Here is a 14,311-nt window from a genome sequence, read left to right on the forward strand (position 1 = left end):
GGCAGGCTAGTCCTCTTGGCCCTCATGAGAGAAGATTCAAAGACCACAGAACAGTGTGGGAGCTGCCTCTTTTGGAATCCAGGAGCCTTCTGAAGGACATAAATCTCATCTGCCTTCTTGTTCATGGGAGCTACAGAGGGGGGGTTCTCCCACATCCTCATCTATACCTCCTGAAGGATTTCAAGAACTGGGACTGCCACAACTTCCTTACTTGGCTCCACAAACTGGAGGATGTTCAGCATTTTGTTTCTAGTCTCAATCTCCATTAGCAAAAATAAAGAGAATAGCCTCTGCCATTCTCCTAACCAAACCAATGAAGGAGAGGTACTTAAGAGAAGACTTCCTTCCCTCTAGAGGAGGAGAAGGCTCGGAGGGGTGACCTGTTGATTTTTCTTCATCATAGACCTCACCGGATCTATGGCCATAACCCCCAGGAGAACTCAGGGTCAGAAAAGGCCTTGGCACGTAAGTGGGATGAGAGAGAGGTAAGCAACAGATGAGGCTTTCTCCTCTGATGCATTGGAGATCGTCAGAGTGGCCACCACTGAGATTCCCCTCCAGGAACCAGCAAAAGAATCAGTGCAAGGCCATCAGGTAGCAAGAGGGATTCATGTAGCAGCTTGACTTCAGCCCTTGCTGGTCCCAATGCCAGAGCACCAAGGTCTCACAGTGCCTAAGATCTACTGAATCTTTTTGTCCAAATCGTCCTCAAAGATACATTCCGAACCCACTTACACCCCACCTCAACATTCTACGCAAATCCAATTATCTGCCATCCATACATACCCCCACCTCAACTCCCTATATTTCCCTCTTTCACCTGCTCTCCACATTCTTTACCCCAATCACACATACTCACACACCCTGTAACTCACATTCCTACAGTTACATCTCCATACTTTTACACTCCACTCATGTGCCTCCCAAAACAGCCACATGCCCTCAAATACACATCCAGCCGAACTCCCCATACACCCCACTCTCTTTTCACCCATGCATTCACTCCAGGTGCCTGTCTTCCTATCCCCAAACCTCCCACATATTCCTACATATTCACCATGCACACCCCCACCCTTCCATTTCCACTCCTACAGCCCCTAAACACATCACAGACCCCCCCCCCCCCCACACACACACAAACACACAAACACGTGCACACATCATTTCTACAAATCTGTTGGAATGCATTCCCATAGCCATGCCTCTGCATGCTTTATCAACGTATTTTAGATAAAGATTCAGTTACCAAATGCAGCGTGAACCAATATATTCAAATCTAATTCCTTCTAGTTTTTTTTTACACTGTAATTCCCTAGTTTTCAAAGTTATTTTCAATCTGAAGAATGAAGATCAATAACCAAAGCAAAGGGCATGGCGAGGAAGCCTGAAATCTAATTCTGGTTATGTCAATGGATCTTTGTATAATCTTACAGAAAATCCTAATACCTATTTTTCAGTTAACTCACTTGAAAAAAAAAGTTATATTGTTCTTTCTTCATACTGTTGAATACATTTAATGCATGGCTGCAAAAAACAGAATATTTATGAGATATTGTGCTTGTAGTCTTAAAATCGGATTTGTATAGAATCCTCTTTAAAAAAAAACCAAAAAAAAAAACCATTATAAGCATTCACTCTGAGTCAAAATTTCTTACCATAAGTTCCAAATTTATCAGCACGAAGCTGTTAAAAGATCAAATTCTACCATTGTTAAATTTCCAGGCACAGCACAAGAATCTTTCAAATGTCAATAATTTTTCTATCACTGAAGTTGGAAAAGAACTCTCTCTGAATCACAACCAACAGAGCAGTTATAATTTCAAGATCCCATCAAGCATACTGATGATGTTTCTTAAGGCAATTCTAAAACTTCCCTCAGGTGATAAAAGTCATTTTTTGTTTTTAAAGGGAAAATTAATGATCAATAAACCTAGGGGGTTATGAAAACATATTTCACTTTACAGTTCCTGTAACAGACAGATGAACAAGCTACCACATTGACATTAATATTGTATTTCAAATTTTTGAAATGTGCAAGCTTTACATTTCTAGTTGATCTGCCACAAGACTAGAACTCAACAGTTATTGCACTCAATTAGAATCATTATGTCAATTAGTCTATTTCTGAAACTATTGTATTTTTATTGTATAGAATCCCAATCATTTAGATTATCAATATAATTGTACATCAGATTTATGGAAGATTATTTAAGAAGAGCAAGTACTGGGGTGAGTGGGTGGTATCCTAAGTAGAAAAAGGCCTTTTGCCCAAACTTTCTGTTGATTAAATTAACAACCCTCTCAAAAAGCCACTTTCACAGTTTCAACTGCTGTGCAGTCTGTGTGCGCCAAGGTTTTGTCTGCTGTGCCGTCTTCCCTCAGAAAATCTTGCTCACCTCCTTGTCAGTTCCCTCCTCGCTGATTACACGACACCCAAGCCTCAGCCCTATTTAACCCGCCTGTCCAGTACTTCAGTCCCTCTTTGAGTCATCTCAGCTCTCTGACCTAGACAGCCTTGTGGCCTCCATGCCTTCTGCCTTGTCTAACCTTGTGGCCTCCGGGCCTTCTATGTTTTCGGTTCTGCCTTGTACTGTCTGAGTCTTGTCTAGTCCTTATCATGCCCAGCCACCAGCCTGTGCTATGTACCCAGACCCCCAAGCCAGCACCTGGACCCAGCTCCCAGTTGGTGCTCGACTTCAGCCCCTGCCATGATGTTCAGCAGAAAACAAGTCCTACCAGCCTCCAGAACACAGGGGCTCAAGCTGCAGGAAAGGGTGTTAGCTTGGTCCTGGACTACTTCTGTAGGCATGAACTCTGACTCCAGCCTGCAGCCCTATGTTAGCCACACATATATCAAATAGGGATGAACATGTTTGAAATGAAATAGGAAATAAGAAATGTTAATCACATTTCCTATCATGTTTTGAAACTGTAAAAGATAAACCAACAAAATTGTGATGGTTTTCTTTTTGTTTTGAAATAAAAATGATGGTGGGCAAGGGGGAAAAAACATCCACTGCAGTGGAGAGGTCCAAGCAGGCAGGCAAAAAACGTTGCCGGCTGGGCCCAGAGCCTGTTACCTCCAACCACATCCCCTGGCACCCAAAATAAAAGGTACAGAGGGCCCTTCCGACCCCCTCCAAGAAAGGTACTTAGCTAGGAACCACTCCGGCTCCCCCTTAACCAGTCCATGGGGGTCCTGGATAGAAAAAAGGACGAGATCTGCCCTTCGGCTGTTCCATTAAAATGGTACCAGTCAGCCCTGAGACCGTCCCGTCTCATGGCCAACCAGTACATTTTTAAAGGGCAGGAAGCGAGTAGCATCTCGTGCCCCGGATCCCCATGGACGGAGTAAGTGGGGGGATGGATGGTTCCTGCTCCTGGCACTTTTTGGGGATGGAGGCCCAGGGGCTCCCTCTATTTTGTTTTGTTGTTGTTTTCCTTTTCTTTTGTGGGGGAGAAATCCTTTAATGTTTATTTTGGTTAAGTAAATAAACCGAAAAATACATATTAAACTAAATGGTACTCAGGGGAAACAGTCCCCACCTTCTAACAACAAGGATATTTTCGAGGGTGCACAGTCCTAATACCAAATACAAATAAACTTTATAATATGACCAGATAAGGTCAGAATAGCTTAGTCTAAATCTTTAGTCAGAATCATGGAATCAAATGCTACTAAATTAAAAGGGGTGCATACATTGCTCTTCCCTTCCAGCAAAAAACAGGTGAACTATACAAAGCAAACCTTGAAAGGATATATTTATTTATTTTTAATTTTTAATTTTTATATACCGAAGTTCTTGTGGGAATTACAAATCACTCCGGTTTACATAAAACGATGAACTGCCCAACAGCGGATGGGGGCATTACATAGAACTGTAGAACATAAGGAACAATAAAACCGGATGTCAATTTAACATAGTAATAATAAATATAATATAATATAATATGTACATACAATTTAACTATTTAACGTAGTAGAGATGACCTGTCAAATCTACCATATAGATACAATAAGAGTAATATAGTGAACTTATGGATTCAAAAATTGATTGAGCAGTTGTGGAGTCCTGATAGTAGGAATTGGTGAGATGTCGATAATTTAGGGATACTATTATAAATACTATTTATTTATTTATTATTTGATATATCAGATATCATAATAAAGGAAACAATAAGTAATAGCAGAAGAGACATTCTTGGAAAGGTATGTATGTGAATGCTGGAAATCTTGTTAACAAAATCAAAGACCTAGATGACATCATGGAACAAGTGGACTTGAATACATAAAACGGAGAGAGGAAGAACTGCTCTTTATATTAGCAACACAACAGTACCTACTGAAAAAGAGCAGGGAGAAGACGAGTTAATCTGGGTTGCCCTGGATATGCAAGGGAATATTATACAGACCTCCAGAACAGGGTAAGGAGGCAAATTCAGGGAAGGTAAACGGCATCACCAAGATGGTATGTAAAGGAGATGGCCTGCTTGGAGATTACTTCAGTTTATTGGATGTGGACTGGAGCCTTCCTGCGGCAATATCAATTATGAGTAGAGAAGTCCTGAATGCCTTAGGGGAGTTTGTCAGACCACTAGTGGAAAAACCCACTGAAGGAGAGGTTATACTGTATCTAGTACTGGGGGGGGAGGGGGGGGACAGGGTTCTCCATAGAGAGCAGGCTGAATTAGCCATGGCACTTGAGGTGCAATCATCCGACAGCATCTAACACCCATCTCTCTAGCTCAGTCAAATTTTCTTACTAAGCATGTTTGGGAGTTCTCACATGTGTGTTGCCTCACGAGCCTCTCAGTCAATTGCGGAGCTTAGCTTTAGCTACGTAATCAATGTTTCAGGGAAGTTAGTAGGTTTTAAGCACACTAATTCATGCTGCTGCCTATGGAGAACCCTGTTTAAGGTAAGTAAACTTGCTTTCTCCATCAACAAGGAGGGCTGAAATAACCATGACATGTGGGGAGTCCGAAAGTAAAGGTTAACTGGTGGAGCACTTTAATGAATAAGAAGCCACTATACAGATGAGGAACTTTAAGGAATCTAACATTTCATACAGCAGCTTCATCAGTTGTGCTAGGACAGCATTGAGATCAGTTAAGTATGCCACAAACCTTTGAAGTACTTCAAAACCAGAGCATGTATGAAGAAGGGCTTATCATCCACCTGAGTATGGAAAGCAGCAATGGCACTGAGATGTACCTTGACTGACTTTGGCATGCAGGCAAATGTGTTAAGGGAGCCTGCCTAAAACCAAGATGAAAAACATTTTCTTTTAAAACTGTATGCTTCTCTGATAGAAGTCTTCCAGACCGAAATCACAATATTCTCAATTTCTTTTGAAAGTGACAGTGATTAAACTACTGAGTGCTCAAATCCAAGCTGTCAAGTAGAGAGAGGGGAGGTTTGAATGACAGACAACCCTCCCCTTGAAATAGTAAATGTGAACCTAACTACCTAACAAAGGAAGGCAACCATGATTGCCTGGGCCACACTGGAGCAATGAGGATAAGGCATGCCTGATCTCAGCACCTTCTGCACAGTTTTTGTTACCACTGGAAGTGAAGGAAAGACATACAGATCTATATCCCACGTGAGCAGAAAAGGATTTAGAGTGGATCTAAATTTGCTCTGAAGAATGTAACAAAATGTTTTCAAACTTCCCACTGTCTTCCAACACAAAAAAAGTTGATTCACAAGTGACCCCTAGAGGTTGAACAACCTGACTGCTACCCTTTAGTCTAAAGACTACTCGTAGGGGCAAACACATAGAAACATGATAACAAAAAAAAGACAGTATGGCCCATCTAGTCTGCCCATCTGTCCAATTAATTTAGCATAATAATTCCCATCACTGCTTCGAGATCCCCTGAATTTATCCCATATTTTATTGAATTCAGATACTGTTTTTGTCTCTATCACCTCCATTGGGAGACTGTTCCATGCATCCACCACCCTTCTCTGTAAAGAAATATTTTCTAAGATTATTCCTGAGTCTACCCCTTGTCAATCTCATCACATGACCTCTTGTTCTAGAGTCTCCTTTCCACTTAAAGAGGCTCACCTCCTGTGCTTGGAAACCTTTGAGATATTTGATAGGCATGTGCCTTTGTTGTTCCATTCGTTTAATTTGTTCCAGTGGTACGCACATATCTGATGAATGGATAGTGCACATACAGAAACAGATGGTGTGCACGTATTTTCGACATGTACATACACACACCGTTAATTTTATGTACTCCTTAAACATTTGTCAAATATGCGCTTACCGCCAAAATGAATCAAATGAATGCAGCAATGAATGCCTATATCTAATATTTGAATATCTCTATCAAATCTCCCCTATATTGCTTTTCCTCTACGGTATAAATGTTCAGATCCTTGAATCTACCCCCATATGTTTCAGAAGGAGACTACTGACCATTTTAGTAGCCACCCTCTGGACCGACTCCATCCTGTTTATATCCTTTTGAAGATGCGGGCTCCAGAATTGTACAAAGTATTCCAAATTAGGTTTCACCAAGGATCTATATAAGGGCATCACCGCCTTCCTTTTTCTGTTGACCATTCCTCTCCCTATGCAGCCAAACATCTTTCTGGCTTTTAGCATCACTTTAACCACCTCTTTGGCCATCTTAAGATCATCAGATGCAATCACCCTCAAATCCTGCACTTCTTTTGTGCTTAGAAGTGTTTCACCTCTACCACTGGACCTTTCCCATGGGATTTTGCACTCTAAATTCATTACCCTGCACTTTTTAGCACTAAATCTTAGCTGCCAGACCTTAGGCCATTCTTTGAACTTTACTAGATCCCTCCTCATGTTTTACACACCTTTCTGGCTGTCCACCCAGTTACAGATTTTGGTATCATCAGCAAAAAGTCAAACTTTCTGTAACATCGCTCACAAAAAAGTGAAAAGAACCGGTCCAACGACCAATTCCTGAGGCACACCACTACTAACACGGAAGACAGCACAATTTTTGGAATCCAATGGATTGCAAGATCCTAAGCAGCATGGTTTTTACCAGAGGTAAAACTTGGCAGATGAATCTGCTCAGTTTTTTTGACTGGGTGACCATGGAGTTGGATCAAGGTAGGGCGCTACATGTAGTGTACTTGGATTTCAGTAAGGCCTTTCATATGGATCTCCACAGAGGACTTGTAAATAAACTGAGTGCCCATGAGTGACTGACTGGGTTAGAAACTGGCTGAGTGGGAGATGACAAAGGGGAGTGGTAAATGGGTAGGGGTAAGCAGGTATGGGTAAGGGTAAAAGTACCACTGAAAAGTTCAGTTGAAGGGCTGCTGACGCAGTGATGAATAGGTTTTGCAAACTTGCAATCCTGAGGCCAAAATACCACAAAGTCAACACACAGTCTGGGAAAACCCATCCCTGCGATAGATCAAGCAAAAAAGACAGAGGTGCTAATGAGGCAGCAACTGCATGCAAGATCTCCTACATATGCTCAGAAAGATTTCCTGAGTTCAGAGAGCCATCAGATGAAGTCACCCATTAGTTATGATCGAATTATGCCTGCTTGTCGAGGAAGAAATTTGCATATACTAGTCAGACCATACAAATTTCTCTCATGCATATTCATTGTGGTTATCCTGAAACCCAACTGACTGTGAGGTGCCCAGGACAGGTTTGGGAAGCTGTATCCTAAATCATGGATTCTACAATTGCAGTGGGAACAATGAGATAACTAGACATATATGTTGTTCTGCTTAGATTAAACAGATACCTAAAACATAAATGGAAAGACCAAGTTCATACAGCTAGCAATCATGAAGTGAGATAAATCAAGAAATTGTTACCTGTGTCCAGGATGGTATACTGCTGCAGTTATTCCATGACAATAATGGCTGCTGAAGTTAAAACTGTGGTTTTCTTGATAACTTTGATTTCCTCCAACACTGAGCACAAAAAATATAAAGAATCATTTAATACTGATTACATGTAGCAAAAATAAAGGTATTTTTAAGTAAAGTTTGAAAATATATCAAAGACTTGCCAGATCTTCATTCTTCTTACCTGACTAGATAACTCTTTAGCTGTCCACGATAATTGATAACAAGCAGTTCTGCTGACCATTGAGTGCTTGCTTTATATTCTAGAAAGATCAATCCAGCAATGGCATAACTAAAATCTCCTGGAAAACTATTTGCCTATAAGAAGCAAAAATTCATAGAATAAAAATATATACTCTGTATAATTAATGTGATATCTCTCTCTCTCTCTCTATATATATATATACACATACATACACACATATACTCACACAATCATATGTATCATAGACAGACATACAGAAATATATACAGCATATGAAAGCACTACTAGTGGTTGCTATAACTTGTTTCAGAGATAGCCAGCAAAACCTGTACAAGCTCAGCATTTAAGTATAAAACTGGATGACAGTAAGTCAATGACAGTTCTTAGAAGTGGACTGGCCTATTAATACATTTGGGAAAGCAAATCGGTTTCAGACTTCTAACTCAAAAACAGTATTTAACTGAATAAAGAGTTCCGAAATGTAATCAATTACAGTTGATTACTAAATTATCTCAGAAATGTAGTCAATTAGAAACCTCTGCTTGATCTTTATAAAAGGTGATCTCCTATGCTTAATTTTGCACCAGTAAAAAAAAAAACAAATTTCAAAAAGTACAAATGGAAATGTGTCATAATATCTGTGTGTTGTAACAATCACATTAGATCCTATTTCTTTTTTTTTTTTTTCAATTAAAAGTTTTATGGAGCCAATATAATAAAGTAGTACAACTGTTGAAGTCCCCTAGGGGTCGTCTCTCTCGGCCACCCTTTTCAATGTTCACTTGAATCCTTTATGCAAGCTTCTGGCTGGACTTGGGATACAATATTTGTATGCCAATAACATACAGTTTTTCATTTCATGTAAGAGCAATGTAAATAATTACTCTTGGATTACTAGCCATATACTTGATTTCTACTTTGCAGGCTCACAATCTATCTTTAAACTTGAGAAAAACTGAAATCATATAGTTGAGTAGATGACCAGTTTTATCATTTCCAGCAAAGTTTAGTTTTCAAGGTTGCAAGATTCCCAAAATTACTCCAAGGGTCCTGACTTTCAAGAAGTCAGGATCCTTGGAGTAATTTTTGAATCCAATCTTTTCTTTAAATCTTATGTTAAATCTTAAGAAAAAAAAATCTTATTGGAAATTGCACTTTACACCAATTAAAACCTTATTTGGAACACTCAAATTTTCTAAATGTATTGTAAGCCTTAGTGATTTCTAATCTTGATTACTGCTATTCTCTATTCCTTGATGTACCAAAATATATTTTGTCATCATTACAGATGATACAAAACTCTGCAAGGATTTTAACCAGAACGTCTAAATTTGATCATATTTCACCTATTCAGAATTCAATATAAAATTCCGGGACTAATCTACAATGCTTTAAGTCACGATGCTCCTTGCTGTACCAATTCTTTCTTAAAAATTCATAGACTGGTAAAAAAATTAAAGTATGAGGGGCAATGTCTTCTTGATATCACAAATCATCGAATAATCAAGCTGGCAGATTTACAAGAGAAATCATCATCAGTGGCAGGTGCTTTGATATAGAATAAGTTACCTCTGGCTTTACAAAAGCAAGTCTGGTGCAAAGCTTTCAAAAAGCAGTTAAAAACACATTTATTTGAATAGTCAAGCCACAAGCTTCAGTAATCCTATTACACAACAATTGATGTCTGAAAAGGTATGGTAAGCTTTAGAAAAAGCAATTTGTGCTGGTCATTATTTGTTATATATTTTTGTTGCTATGTATTTTTAAATGAATTATGTATTATGTTTGTTTGGGACCAAACAGTGATTCCCACAGGCCTGGAGACAAACTAGTCTGTTTCCAGCCTTGCTTAATACAGTATATCTTTATTACAGCTTCACACCTGCACAACAGTAGACTGTGTTCCCTTCAGAACAGTGTACATTCTTTACTTACAGTTCAGTACTGCTTCCCTCAGTACTCACAGTTCAGTGAATGCAATAGCGCTCATCACATGCAAATGCATGTGAATGAGACTATTACTCATTCACTCCACAAGCAAAAAAATAGCTGAGCGCAGATAAAATGTTCAGAAAAGCAAAAAAAAAAACAAAAACTTTTTCTGTACTTTTCTTAAATAAAAAAAAAAATACCTCAGCAGATGGCCGGTTATGAAAACTGACGCCGAGTTTACCGGCGTCGGTCTTCATAACCGGCAGCCGCAGCGGGGTCGCATTAGCAAGGAGGCGCTAATGCCTCCTTGCTAGCGCGACCCCCTAAATTTGGGTATTGCATGGCAGGCGCCATGCACACATTAGGAAAACGGGCGCTGACATTTCAGCATCCGCTTTCCGCGCTTTTTATTGCATCGGCCCCATTGAGCAGAGAAGGGTGAGTAAAACATAAGCAATAGCCATATTTCACAATTTTCAGGACCCATCTGTCCTTAGTGACATGGATCTATTCTGTAAGGAAGGAGTGGACCCTTCTCCCCCACCAGAAGTGGCGGGCCTTAAAGGATATTAAAAAAAAAACTGGGCCCTTGCTTAGGCTGCAACGGCTACTGGGCCTTTAGCTGATGCCTCTTCCTCTACTGATCTCTATGGGAAGCTATTGCAAGAAAGAGTGAGTAGGAGAAGCTTCATGACGTTGGAAAGAGCAGATGAGATATCTTTGGAAGACGAGAAGCTTGAAAGAGAAGTAATGACATTAGGCTGGAGCCAGCTGGTATCCCACTGCTGACAACAACTGTAGGGTGGACTGATGCTCCTTCATCCGAACCACCATCAACTATTCCTTATATCCCTGAATAAGTTGTCCCCAATACAGGATACACCTTCCAGATCTCTGCTTGTCTGACGAGGGAACACCTTGTAGGAACTCAGAATGAGCTGATACCATTCCTTCCCTTTCTGATCCGTGAAGGAACTCTTCTAGAGGGGGTAAATCTATCGCCTTAGGTCAATGACTTACTTCCACTATCCAAAGCTCCTGGGGATAAAGCAGGACCATCTAGGGGATTCAAGTTTGCACAATTACACAGAAAGAATTTTTTCCATCTTAGACAAGAGAAGTTCCAACCTACATCTTCAAGGCTGAGGAACACAACAGCATCTTCTCCTGCTCAGACAGCTGGGTTCTTGCTGGCCAGAGGGACTTTTTTCAGTGGAATTGGAGAGAGATCATCTTCAGAAACTCAGAATGGTTCTTCTTCACTAAGGGTTGCTGTCACTGGTAGTGTAGAATATGACCTCAGAGCCACAGTGATTATAACTGCATAAGAGGCAAATTTCAATGTGCTCTGAACCGGTTGACAGCTAGCACCATCTAATTGTCAATGACAGTAAAATCTCCTTCTGTACCACCGCTCCACTTTACATAGTGGATAGGCTCTTACACTTGTGTGCTCAGGCATTCTGCTCTGATTAAACTGAAGGAGCCTTAGTATGTCATATGGCACCCTATTAGTATTATTATTATTCATTTTTTAATAATTATGGTTTTGTTTTAAGTTTTGTTTATTTATATTATATTTTTTGTAATTTTTAATTAAGTTTTACTTTATATTCTGAGTTTTTTGACTGATATATTGTACACCGTTTTGACTAAACTTTGTATGTTGCGCCTCGGAGGAAGATTGCATTCTGGAGTGTGTGCTCTGTGTCAATGCAATGGATGGTACCCTGGTCAGTACTAGATGCAGACAATGAATGGTTTGATACCAAAAGGATATTCCATGCTATGAAGGCATCGAGGATTGATCCACGTCAGCAGAGCTCCACGCCAATGGAACCAGCTTCTTCAACACAGAGATGACCCTGGAAGAGATCCCTCATGCCTCGTATGTGCTTTTCTGGGCTCCTCAGCTGGCACCAAAGTTTTCCATGCCTCACTCAACTCCTGACCTGTGGTGGTCAGTGATGAAATCTTCTGAATGTATTTTGGGCACCCCTTGAACCCACTGGCCTGCTTCTTTGCCATAATCAGAAATTATATGAGACTAAATCAACCAAAGAAGTTTATCTTCAAGATTAAGTTGTGTTAAAAAGGAAAAATAGCCAGGCAGGCACTGCTCAAAGAAAGAAAATAAAAGTTTGCTGGTAGCTGACAATATGGCAGAAATGTAAACTGCTACTACTACTGAACATTTATATAGCAGTACAAGGTATATGCAGCACAGTACAGATATATAAGGGATAATCTCTGATCAGTGGAGTTTACAATCTAGATAAAACAGATTTGAAGATACAACAGATATTAACAGATATGGGTTAATTAAAGACAGGGACCAATTATCTAATTGGTTAAAGCTTTAAAGACTGAATGTAAGAAAACAGGAAATGGGGTGAATGGGCCTCCCAAAGGGACAAAGCATATCCTCCTTCCTAGTTAGTAAATATCTTTCAAAGAGACCAGTTTTCACACTTCTTAAAAACCAACAAGTATGATACACAGAACCTAAAAGCAAATTAACAGTTGAAGACACATTATCTGAAGGAATCACTATGTAGCCTTGGAAGAGTCTTTTCAAAGCATGAAGGAGCCTGTTTTTAAGGAGGTACAATGTAAGTATTAAGAAGGGCATTAGCAGTAAATTTAAGAGACTGAGATAATCCCCAACATGCCACAGCTTACAAATGAGGTTTATTCCTATCAAGCTATGCACAAAACAAACCCAGCTGAATACACTGCCCGATGAAGAGCCTTCCAGAGAGACAAAGTGCCTCTTCCTTCCCTAATAAGTAAACAAAACGTATAAAGTGCCAAGAACTTGACTGGGGAAACTATAGGGTAAAAAAACAAAGGGCTGAGATGGTAAAGTTGTTATGAAAATAAAAACTTACAGCTATCTTACAGTCTGATGACATTCTGACATCATACAGACATTTGATGACATTCTGACATCATACAATCAGCTGACATCAGACAAAAATGGCAGACAAAACAGAAGTAGCAATAGGGCTGAGGGCACACAGCAAATCATTCATATGCTCCGAAAGACTTTGCAAGTCTTCATCAGAAAGCTCTGGAAGACATTCTACTTGGTGCAAATGCTAGTCATAAGACCCACTTGTGTGACTGTTGATCCTGTTGTCTTCAGAGAAGTAAAATGGTCTTAGAGAAAATGACAGTCAGAGAGCTGTGACAACAACCATTTGCTTTTCTTACATGTCTCTTAAAAGGCCAGCTTACCAACTGAGCACTTTTTAAAAGCTGACAAGTTTCATAAGAGTCACTGAGAAGTAATAAAAGATGCCCTATCTCACTGCTAGCATTTTTACTGCACCCAGTTAATTGATCTACTTAAACTCTGATATTAACTTTATTATTCTGTTCTTCATGAAGACACTATTTCTCTGCAGTCTATTTGCTGCAAGATTCACTTCTGCGGCTAGTTGAAGACATTGCTGCTTTAAAAAGGTCATATACAAATAAGGAAATACACACATATCTAATTCCCATGCACATGTATTATCTTATAAGAAAAGATACATACCGGTGGAATGACAAAGAGCTCGCTACCCATGAGATCAAACAATCGCACAGTTCCAGTACTTTCTGTATAGGCAAGCAGTGTGCAGTCATGGCTCCAGGCTACCCTCCTCCAGTGAGGATTAGGGTCTTTTGGAACTACAAAAAAAAAAGCCACACACAAATGCTCACTTATCCCATAACATTGAAAACAAGTTAACCTTTCACCTTCAATAATCAAATACTGCATAAGCATTAACTTCTTCAATAAAATAAGATTAAGCAGAATCATTGAATTCCCGCACTACACACTACTTCCACCTCTGTAGACAAAGGAATGAATGCTAACCTTGATACTACAGTATTCCCAAGGCTAGAAACATTACAAAATCAACATTGCTGACAAGAAACCAACTAAAACAAAAATATATCAGGACATAAAGTCTACACTTGTAAAATAAAAATGAATTATATATAAAAGTGAGCAGAAACTTTTCTTTTTGTTTGTTTTCACTTGGCTGTTTTCTGCTGCTCCTAATCCTCCTAACTCAATACAAACTGTCCTCTACTGGGCAACAGAGCCATAAACCTACATTTATAAACCACCCAGTGTTTTTCCCTAGAAACATGACAGCAGAAAAAGGCTGTATAACCCATCTAATCTGCACATCTGTCCAATTAATTTAGCATTAAAATTCTCATCATTTCCTTAGAGATCCCTTGTATTTATTCCAGGTTTTCTTGAACTCAGATAGAAACATAGAAATGACGGCAGAAGAAGACCAAAT

At 39.6% G+C, this 14,311-nt stretch overlaps 1 protein-coding gene across 1 annotated transcript in view; it reads right to left on the minus strand.

Annotated features, from left to right (window-relative positions):
- NBAS (neuroblastoma amplified sequence) overlaps window positions 1–14,311 on the minus strand; it is a 1,239,997-nt gene that overhangs the window by 1,129,911 nt on the left and 95,775 nt on the right. Inside the window, exons 7-9 of the mRNA XM_029595926.1 lie at window positions 13,549–13,682; window positions 8,052–8,185; window positions 7,835–7,933 (exon numbers count right to left, since the gene is read on the minus strand). Coding sequence (XP_029451786.1) covers window positions 7,835–7,933; window positions 8,052–8,185; window positions 13,549–13,682 — 367 coding nt within the window. The remainder of the gene's footprint in view (window positions 1–7,834; window positions 7,934–8,051; window positions 8,186–13,548; window positions 13,683–14,311) is intronic.

This window comes from Rhinatrema bivittatum, chromosome 3 (genome assembly GCF_901001135.1).
Source record: "Rhinatrema bivittatum chromosome 3, aRhiBiv1.1, whole genome shotgun sequence".
In the NCBI taxonomy this organism is placed as follows: Eukaryota; Metazoa; Chordata; class Amphibia; order Gymnophiona; family Rhinatrematidae; genus Rhinatrema; species Rhinatrema bivittatum.